Source organism: Papaver somniferum, chromosome 6 (genome assembly GCF_003573695.1).
Source record: "Papaver somniferum cultivar HN1 chromosome 6, ASM357369v1, whole genome shotgun sequence".
Classification (NCBI taxonomy): domain Eukaryota; kingdom Viridiplantae; phylum Streptophyta; class Magnoliopsida; order Ranunculales; family Papaveraceae; genus Papaver; species Papaver somniferum.
Window position 1 is genome coordinate 93,002,654 of NC_039363.1, and position 11,032 is coordinate 93,013,685.

The window sequence follows — 11,032 nt, forward strand, 5'->3', positions numbered from 1 at the left end:
TCATTTGATTCAGTCTCGTTTGGGATCATCTCTGGATGAGTATGCCCAACAATGGCTGAATCAGATGGATTAATTGCTTTAGAGTTTACATAATCCAAATTTAAAGTAGAGTTTGCTTCAGAAGCTTTAACAATATCAAAGTTATTCTAGAAATGATAAAAAGAGGAGCTGATTCCTCCCAAACTTTGTCTACTGTTGCTTTCCTCCCTTCTTCAGCTAGTATATCTGCAGCTGCGTTAGCTTTTCTGTCCACTGTTTTAAAACCCAAAAAAGACTCTAATTGTTTTGCCTGTGATATTACTTCATCCAGAATTGCCACACTTTGCCACTGAACTAAACTTTCTTTTCCTTGAACATATAAGACCGTAGCCAGGTTATCTCAGCCAGGTTATCTCCTTCAATGAGCAGGTTTGTAATCTTCTTAGAGATGGCCCATTGAACTGTCACGAGCAGAGCTACTGCTTCTGCTTCTTCTGCTGATGAAGCTCTGAAATTTCCCATGCCTGCTGACTTGAATGTTCCTGTAAAATTTCTCCAAATAAAGCCATAACCTGCATTAGACTTAGCTGAAAACGAAGAAGCATCACAATTTATTTTATTTGTGGATTTTTCAGGAAATGTCCTGTTGATGTCTTTGATTAATGGCGTCTGTTCATGCATATTCTGGGAAACTACCAGGTGAGGATGCCAATAAGTGAGTGTCTTGTAATTGACATAGCTAGTTGAGAAGGAGAAGAAGTTTTGTTGTCAATTTACAACTTGAGATATCAGAATCCCTAGCAGTCTATTTACAGGTTTCCTGGGTCTTTTAATAATCCTCCAAAGTCCAAACTCAACATGTCAACCGCGTAATTGATGGTAGGTCAAATCAGAGTTTGCATCATCACATCACATTAGCCTTGTAGATAAGCGCGTTGTTTTGGATTTCAGAAGGATCCACACGCTCCTAGCTCAAAATGCCCAAGAATTAGCAGTTATCGACAATTAAGAGCGCAAGCAAAAGAGAGAAAGAGAGAGTGACTAAGCAGACTTCTTTGTTGAGAGTGAATTGATGCAACATACGTGTAACCACAACCACGACTTTCTAGTTTAGGAACTAATTTTCTTCACAAGACGAACGATTTTTTTGCTAAATACTAGATTACCCTTGTAAAATGGCTTCTACAGTTCTACTAACTGTTCTTGCAGCTGAGTTTCAAGTTTCTAACATACTACATCATGTTAATCTACTACTACAGCTACACATATATCTTCGAAGTTGAAAGAAGCTAATAAACCTAACAAGTTAAAACAACCACAAGAAAACAATTAAAGTCTCAGGGAGCTACATTGTTCCCTTCAAGCTAGATACCACCAGGCAACCACTGCAACTGGTGGCAAAAACAGCCAAACATAGTCTAATTGCAAAAATCATTGCCATGTTGTCAGTAAAACCTTTTTTTTTCACTAAAGAAGTAAACCCTGTTGACGAATTCTTCTTGACATTTACATCTTAACAAGATGATGCTAAGATTCTAGCTGCTGCCTTGAGTGATGCAATTCCTGGAGGGTATGACCAGACTAATGCAAAAAAAACGGACGTGTTTTTACCTCAGGTCCTCAGCCGAACCGCTTTTAATCTTTTCTCTGGATCTTTAACTACTAACTCTGAATGACTGAATTCAATTCCCAAGCATGTAATTAAGTTCTTTATTGATATGGCTGGAAGGCCTGGCTCAAGGGGTGGGTGTGGCAGAAGAAGCCTTACTGAACTAAGAAAAGTTTCCTCCAGGTGTTTCAACAAAACATTTGCATTTACAACCTGCCAAGAAATTCGAAATATTTAGATTCCTGTATAGTCTCATTGCAATGTAAAAACAAATAATCTAGTTAGATGTCAAATCCTCTTCTTGAGCGAGGGAGGGAGAGAGAGGTGGGTGGGTGTGCTGGTGGTCAGTACTTTACCTATAAAGGGAACATCATAAGTAGCACTAATGAGCCTAACAAAGCAGCAAACCTAAGTTCATTGTACAGAAGAACCATAGCAAACTTGCTGCGAGCAGGAAAAGAACAAATTAGTTAAAGTTGATATCCAACAAGAGAAATGGAGTATAAACAAATGGTGTTATCATGAGCTGTGTTATTTGTCTTAAGTGGAAATTAAAGATGATGATCTACCATGGTCACCTTGTGCGAACAAGACCTTGACCTAGATACGTTGTAACCCGTCTATGTGAAAGTAAAGAAAACAGATATACACAATATCGAACATTACGCCTGCTTTAAGGGTCCATACGTGCAGAATATGCGGCGGATTAGTGTCGATGCATGTTGGAACGCTAAAAAATGCAAAGTTTGTCATAAAAATTGAATTTCACTCTGGAATGAAAAATCTAAAACTAACAGTAAAACCTTTATATTATATAAGACTATCATTTTGAACGAGGAAGAGAACTATACTAGGTAGGCATAAATGACACCAAATCGGACGTACCAACGACATTCACGTACGCAGATCTTAGTTTCAAGATATATCATAACCAGCATAGAGCACCAAGCAAAAGCCTCAGATGACAAGAGAAAGCATCTGTAACAAGAATGTTGATTGGCTGTATATATCAGGTTCGTTGCGAAAGTTGATTAAACAGTTTAACATAGTTCAAATGCACCTTTCACAAACTGGATATGATATACATTATTTCATTGTTTTTCAGCATGTGCCCTATATTTGATGCTCTTAATATCTCTACCAATGTTACAGGAACCAAATAGTTAAATGGTGCCCCTGTTAAATTCTATAACGGTAAGGCTCTATCCAGTTACAGTAGCATAAGGACTTATTTGGTTGTCAGTGTAACCAGACATTGTGACACCAAAATTTCGGAGTCCAGTGACAACATTTGCCAAACAGGCATTGTTTCCTTCTTTTTTAAGAGCTATTGCAATGTTCTCTACTGCTGGCATTGTTCGTCCAGTGTTGTTAATCTTGGTCTTGGTTAGGCAGAAATACAAACAGCATTAAGAACCAAACTGAGTATTCAAAGGTGCAGATTTCTATCTCAACCAGCGCACCACATTTGTGCACTTCTTCTCATAAGGGATTAGCTACTCCCGCCCAATGTTTTACATATAGAATTCTAAAGCTTTAAATTTTTTCAGAACCTTAACCAAGATTGATAGTTTGCAAATGAATTAAAATCGTTTTTAGACATGCTAACCACTAAATTTCAAATGATATAAGAAAATTGCACAGGTACAAATAATTCGTAAGAACAAATAATTTGAACAGATGATGCAACCTAATTTTTCAAGCACCGATAAAGACAATAAGCCAACAACCCGCAAAACGTAGAGTGCTACAAACATAATATGGCATAACTAAAAAAAAGTATTACCTCATAAGGAGCGAGCGCAGTCCAGATTCAAAATGCCCATGACCAACCCAAGCATTGTCTCCATAGTACCATATGCAGCTAGCAAACCCAAAAGAGTATCGTAGTAATATGACCTCACCCAGAGCATCTGAACTGTAAAATCCTTGATCGTTTTCCATATCCGGTAAATGCAAAGACTCATAAGAACAAGATGAGTGATGAAAATCTCTAAAGTATCCGTACTACAAGGTGTGTAAATCCCAAATGCGTTATGCACAAATTTGGACCAGACCAGTGGATTTGAACCCCCATCTTCCACCCCCTTTCACTAAACCTAGTTCAATGACAGCTCAGTCCCACCAACATACTTAGGCTGTGTTTGATAAGAGTTAATTCCATGGAATCATCTTTCCATGGAAATAACGTGTATTCCGTCGTTTGGTCATAAATCTGTTTCCATGGAATTGTAAAAAAAGCGTGGCCTAAAGTATGTTTTAAACTTAATCCCATGGAAAGTCTTTCCTTGCTTCTCCCAGGAAACTGATTCCATGGAATTGTTTCCTTTCTCTGTTATCAAACACAGCCTTAGTGATTCCTAAACAAATCATACAGTCTGGTGGCAATATACCATAAATTGGCTCTCCACACAAGTCTGAAGACTGGAACAAGAAGTATTTACATAGTTAACAACTAAGCACAACACAAGCCTACAACTACACAAAATTCACATTCTACAGGGTGCACTAAAAAATTACAGCATTAGAGGCAATGTCAATTCTTTAACCAAATTCCTTATGCCCATAAACATTCTCTCCCTAAATGTAGGAGATGATTAAAAAACTTAATCTCCAAAAAGTTGAGAAGTGACTGAACAAAACATTTCATATATATATGAATAGATGGCAATGTTCAGCTAGGCAATTTATAAACACTTAACCTACAAAAATATTCAAGGAAAAACCAAAAAGGAAAATTCTCACTTAGGCAAATTATCAAACATTTAACCTACAAACAATTTTAAACATATTCATTTTCAAAAGAAATTTCCATATGTAGATTGATTGAACTTAAATTGTATTGAAACTTCAATAACATGATAACAAACTTAGCAAACCTTAAAACATTCTGGGAAAATGTAAAGATTCAGTTGTAGGTATACATCCCCAACTAGTGTTTTGATTTATTCAAAAAAAAACAAACTGAAACCTACTTGTTCAACCATCGCCACCACCACCAAACTGAAAACTAAATCTTCAGCTTTACTTCTACCAAGAAGATTTCTTAACACCAGTCAAAGCCCCTTTGTCAGCCAAATCACGGAACACAATTCTGGACATACGAAACATCTTATAAACAGCACGAGCACGACCAGTAAAAACACACCGATTAACAATCCTTGTGAACGAACTATTCCTTGGCAACTTTGATAACTTAAGACGATGTTCATCTCTCATTTCAGCTGGTAAACTGTTATCTTTGCTCATTGCTTTGTGGAAAATCCGCTTCATTTCAAATTTCTCAGCTAGTAATCTGCATTTGTGATCTCGAATGTTTCGGGTTTCCAGTGGGAATCGATTCTCACCTCCGTCTTTAGTTGACATTTTTGTCCTGATCGGAGGGAGGAATCACTGCTCTTGAAAAATGTGGGAGATATTGTGTCAAAACCTAATTCTTATCGATCGCTGTCTCGCAGAAAAAGAAGATTTCAAGAAAATTATAAATGGGCTCTAATGTCGGTTTTTCCCATAAAACTGGTCCCTAGGCTTAAGGTAACATGGCCCATAGTAGCTTGTAAGTGTTTGATAAGTAAGGGTTTGTGCGGCGATGTTATGGCGACGTTGACTCGGGTCAAGCTTTGGTTTTTCATTCAGTCTTTGGGATTTTTTCTCAATTTTCTTTGTCTGCTTGGATCGAGCTTAATGATTAGTGTTGGTTAGTAAGTTATTATTTTATTTTCTCTCAGTTTCTGCTTTATTTTTTCTTTGATTATGGTTCTTACCAGAAATCTGGTGTTGAATCTCAAATTGGAGGTGGTGATAGGGTTCCTTCTAAACCTAGTTGGAAGGGTATGGGGGGAATCGTAAACAGTTTGAGTTGTTATCTGTTGATAAGAATGTGGATATTCAAGATCCTTTGGTGTATGAAAATCCATCTATGATAGAGGGTGCAAAGATGATGTTGTTTTCTGAAGAGGAGATTGAGAAAGATGTGTGTAAATGTGAAGAACTAGTCGTTGGGATTTTTGGTGGTAAACTTTTATCTTTTCAATTGGTGAGGAACACGGTTAAGAGGGTTTGGAAAGTGAAAAATGATTTCAAGATAACTCTCCATGATGATTCAATTTTTGCTTTTGAATTTGATTCGGATGAGGATAGGTAAACTGCACTAGAACATGGATACTTTTTTATTGCATGTCAGTTATTCGTTGTTCGACCATGGACTCTGTTGATTGAGCATGAATTATCTGAACTTAAAAAAATTCATGGGTGGGTGAATTTAAGGAAAGTTCTTCTTCATTTGTGGATTGCTAGAGGATTGGGGAAGCTTGCTAGTTTCATTGGAGTACCTTTGGTGTTGGATAAACAAACAACATCAATATCCAGGATGGCCTATGCAAGAGGTTGTAAGGAGGTTGCTCCAGATTCTTATTTTCCATCTCATATAGATGCTCTAGTGGGGAAGGTGGAAATCCAAGTGCTTGTGGATTATAGTTGGAAACCCCCAAGGTGTCAAAATTGTAATGTACTTGTACATACTCATGGAAAGTGTTCTGTAGCAGCTGCTTCTGCTGTAGCTGAAGCTGCCGAAGTTGCTTCTGCGACTAAATTGTTGTTGGAGGCTTATGCTCAGAAGGAGAAAGTCACTAATGAGTCTAGTGGTTGGCAAATGAAAAATATTAAAAGAAATAGAGGTAAGAATTGTGGTAAGATAGATGGGGCTAGTAGGGCTGGAACAAATGGTGCCTCTAGCAGTTAGTCTATTGAGACAAGTGGGTTGGTTGCTTCAGTTCAATACAGAATAAGTTTCATCATCTTAAAGGAGAGGATACTGAAATGAATATGGAGATTCTAGTAATACCTACTTCAAAGGATCCTAACATTCTTAAAGAGATTTGAGGTAATGAGGAGAATGAAATGATTATAAAGGTGATTGGTAATGAAGGTATTGGTTTTGTTTTGACTCAAGTGGAAAAGTTTAATGATTGGAAGAAAGGAGAAGAATGTGAAGGTGCAAGAGATCACTTTCTATCTAAAAATGCAAGAGTTGGCAAGTCTAATTTGGTTGTGAAGGGAGTGGGAAGACCTGCTAAAGGGAGGAAACCTAACCCCCCACAAATGTTTAATATGATTAAAATGGTATGTTGGAACACAACAGGTCTTAATGAACCTTTGAAACAACTGGCGGTTAAGAATTTGATTATAGATAGTCATTTGAGTTTCCTAGGTATTGATAGTCCAGGTGTGGTGAGTATTTTTGAAGATTGGTTTCATGGTCCACTTCCTTATAAATTCTGCAGTTTTTGGGTGAATGAACCTGACTTTATGAGTATGGGATGGAACCAATGCACGATAACCCTATGATGGTGTTGGTGAATAAGCTTAAGAGACTGAAGAAGATGCTAATTAAGTGGAAGAATGAAATATTTAAGAGATTCTCAGAGCAAGTTTTAAATGCAAAATATTCTATGGACGAGGTGCAAAGACAATTGCAAGCTCAGCCTTTGAGAAATGATTTAGTTGTTAAGGAAAAGGAGGCTGTCAAGACTTATGTATGAAGAATCAATTAATAAAGGAGAAGTCTAAGGTTAGATGGATGGAGGCTGGTAATTTAAACACAAGATTTTTTTACAAATCTTTAAAGGAGAGGAGATAAAGAAATAATATTCTTGTGTTGACTTCAAGGTATAATGTGAAGTTGGAGGAGGATAAAGAGATAGGGGGAAATGTGTGAACCTTTTTAGTAGTTTGTTTGGTGGTGCTTCTGCTCATGAGGATATGCAGGAGGTGGTCAATAAGTTGCATTTTGATAAAATGATCACTCCTTTTGATATTGGAAAGTTGGTGTTGCCTGTTTCTAAAGATGAGATTGTTGCAGCTTTATTTTCCATTCATTCTTCTAAAGCTCCTGGGCCAGATGGTTTTAATAGTTACTTCTTCAAAATTACTTGGGTTGTGGTTGGGGATGATTTTGTTGTTGTTATTAGTAAGTTTTTCAAGACTGTAAAATTACTTAAAGAGGTGAATAGTACTTCCATTACTCTTATTGCAAAATATGAGAATGCTTCCACTATTTATGATTTCAAGCATATATCATGTTGTAATGTCATCTATAAATGCTTGAATAAGACAATGGCTTCTAGAATGAAGTTTAACTTAAAAGGATTAGTTAGCTCTAGTCAGTCTTCTTTTATCTCAGAGAGATTTATCCACGATAATATCCTGCTTGCTCATGAGACAGTTAGGAATTACCATAAGTCTGGTGGTAGTCCTAGGTGTACTCTTAAAATAGATTTACAGAAGGCTTATGACTTTGTCAGTTGGGAAGCTATTGTTGTTGTGATGAGGAAATTTGGATTTCCAGAGATGTTTATTGAATGTATTATGGTGTGTATTTCTACTGCCAAATTCTCTGTTATGATAAATGGATATCCCTATGGATTTTTTGGTGCTCAAAGAGGTGTGAGACAGGGATGTCTTATGTCTCCTTACTTATTTGTGATGGTTATGGAGGTCCGAAGTGGTATGTTGCAGCAGCAGGTTATTTCTGGCAATTATGGTTTACACCCTAAGTGTAAGGGCATGAAGATAATACTTGTGTTTTGCTGATGATATATTGGTCTTCTTTAAAGGTATTATGAAAGTTGCTCAGGTTTTATCTTAGGTGATGACAGATTTTACCAAATTTTCTGGTCTATTGGTGAACTGCGACAAGACTTCTTTATTTTCTTCTTCAGTGGAGGTTGTGGTTCTTGAAGATATAACTAGGTGCTTGAATTGTTCTAGAGGGAAACTACCAGTTAAGTATTTGGGTATTCCTTTGATTTCTTCTAGACTCTCATGTGTGGACTGCCAACCTCTCATCTGCAGAGTGACTAAGAGAGTTAAATCTTGGAAGTCTAGACATTTATCCTTTGCAGGGATATTATTTCTCATTAAATTGGTATGGTTTAATTCTGGTATTTCTGCTTCATCCTTCCCAAGAAAGTGATAAAAGAGTTAGATTATGTTTTCAAAAGACTTCTTTGGCAGGGTCTGATCTTGTCAAGAAGCATAATCCTATAGGTTGGAGCCAGGTGTGTACTATTGAGAAGGCTGGGGGTCTAGGTGTCAGATATTTGGAGCTAACTAATATGACTGCCAATTTAAGGCATATATGAGACTTAACCTCTGGCAAGGATACCATTTAGACTCAATGGATTCATTCTAATCTTATCGAGCAGAAGGATTTTTGGTCTTTGGATGTTCCTAAGGATTGCTCTTGGAGATGGAGGAGAATTCTTAACTTCAGAGATCTTTCTAAACAGTTTATGGGAATCTGCCTTGGTAATGGGGGAAATACTAGCTTGTATTATGGCTTTTGGCATCCTAAGGGTAGGTTATGTGACTGGATGGTAGAAGAGTGTTTAGAAATCATTTGTCCAAATAGGGAGATGAAAGCGGATGATTATATGGTTGATGGTAGACTTGAATTCCCAGACTGTAATCACAGTTCTCTTTGTGATGGTAAAAATATTTTTCAAGAGCTGGATTATGATATTAGAGATGATGACATGGTGATATGAAAGGGTAATACAACTGGGGAGTTCTTTATGAAAGATACTTTTAGAGCTCTCACTGAAAAGGTCATTGAGGTGGGATGGACAAAACTGGTATGGTTCAAAAATAATATTCTCATACATTATTTTATATGTTGGTTAGCTTGTCATATGAGACTTAAAACTAAAGCAAAATTGCAGAGATGGGGTCTTGTGAACAATGCAACTTGTGTTATTTGTGGGGAAGGTAATGGAGATGAGGAGCATTTTTTTTATTATGTCCTTTCTCTAGTATCATATGGAAACGCTTGTTAATCAATCTGGTAATTTATAGAGAGTTGGACATCTCTTGGGATGAAGAGCTTATTTGGTGTCAGAACAATTTCAAAGGTGATGGATCTGTCAATTCTATTAAGAAATTGTGTCTGAACAACTTTATTTATTATATCTGGATGGAATGCAATAATAGGATTTTTTTTCTCTAAGAAGTTCAGTCCTGATGGTGTTAGTCACTTACTCACTCTTGATATCAGGCTTAAGTGTGCAACAACAAAGATGTCTGTTTTAGACAAACCTTATTACACAAGATTTATAGAAGGATTGGGAACTGATTGCTTATATAAGGAGGTGAGGGTGGTGTCATGTTCTTGAATTTATCCTAGAGAATATGAAGTGATAGTTAACATATATGGATCTAGGAAAGATGAATCTGGGGGTAGTGGTGCTATCATCAGAAATCACCATGGTACTACTATTGCTTCTGCTTGTGGTGGTTTAGTTCCTGCAACTATTTTTGCTCATGAACTTCAAGGAGTGAAGGTGGGGCTTAAACTGGACAAGATTAAGAAGTGTCAGAAACTATATATTTGCTATGATTCTATGAATGTCTATCGGTTTTTCTCTGGTCAATGCTCTCCTATATGGAGTGTGTTACACATCTAGAGGCGTATAATGCATATTCAAAAAGAGTTTGTTGCTATAAGGTACTCTCATGTTTATAGATAAGCTAATATGGCTGCAAATTGGCTTGCTGGGAAGCACCCGCGGGATAGTTTTCTTATTCTTATAACTGACAATTTTGATAGTGAGATGAATAACATTCTTGAGGAGGATAAGAGTGGGAAAGTTTATTATAGGCACTAGGTTCTGTTTTGTTTTTGTTTTTTGGTTATGTTTGTAAGGTCCAGGTATTTCCTTAAACCCTGCGGATCTTGTCAAGACAAAAAAAAAAATGACCCTTAGTCATCATCCAAATGGTATCCATGTTCCGGCTAAAAGAAACCAATTTTGTACCTGGAAAAATATTTGCTATGTTTAGGGGCCTAGAAAGACTATTGTCATCACACTAGAAAAACATACAAAAGCTCCAAATTCGGGGCTCTAAATTCTAGAGTCTTAGGTCGTCACCTAAATCGCCTATATTCATTAATAGCCATGGTCGTGATTGAAATAGTCGATGTGATGGATAAAAACTTCCCCAATAAGCAATTTCTAAGATCAAGTCTTATGGTGGAAGAATTCCATCTTCCATGCTAGCTCAGTATTTGGAATTGTTCATGGAAGCTCCAGTGTTATGATGGAAACATAGAAACGCTAATACAAACAACGTTTAACGTTAAAAAGAACAGTGTTTGACTTAGTGAATGATATTCAACAAAAGTACTTGTATGGTTGAGATTAAGAATAGCTTTTTTGTGCTTGACTTGCGCTATTCAGAATACCGTTTTTCGTCTTTTAGCACGCTATTTCAAATATCGTTTGACGCTAATCAGATTACCATTTTTTTTGGATTCCACGCACCATTCCACAAAATTATAGAACATGGCCTGGAAAAGGTGTAGATGGCACCAACTTGGAATGCATTAGACTTGACATTCCACACTTTTTTCAAGCTTATAATAGGTTGGATTCCACCATAAGACTT

General features: G+C 36.9%; 1 protein-coding gene across 1 annotated transcript; it reads right to left on the reverse strand.

Annotated features, from left to right (window-relative positions):
* Positions 1–4,383: 4,383 nt before the first annotated feature.
* LOC113285894 (ribosomal protein S14, mitochondrial-like) lies at positions 4,384–5,044 on the reverse strand. The gene has a single exon (XM_026534632.1). The coding sequence runs from the start codon at positions 4,952–4,954 to the stop codon at positions 4,619–4,621; it is 336 nt and encodes a 111-aa protein (XP_026390417.1). The 5' UTR covers positions 4,955–5,044; the 3' UTR covers positions 4,384–4,618.
* Between the last annotated feature and the right edge of the window lie 5,988 nt (positions 5,045–11,032).

Coding starts and splice junctions, on each gene's coding strand:
- LOC113285894 (XM_026534632.1), bottom strand. CDS start 4,954: ATGTCAACTAAAGACGGAGGTGAGAATCGATTCCCACTGGAAACCCGA.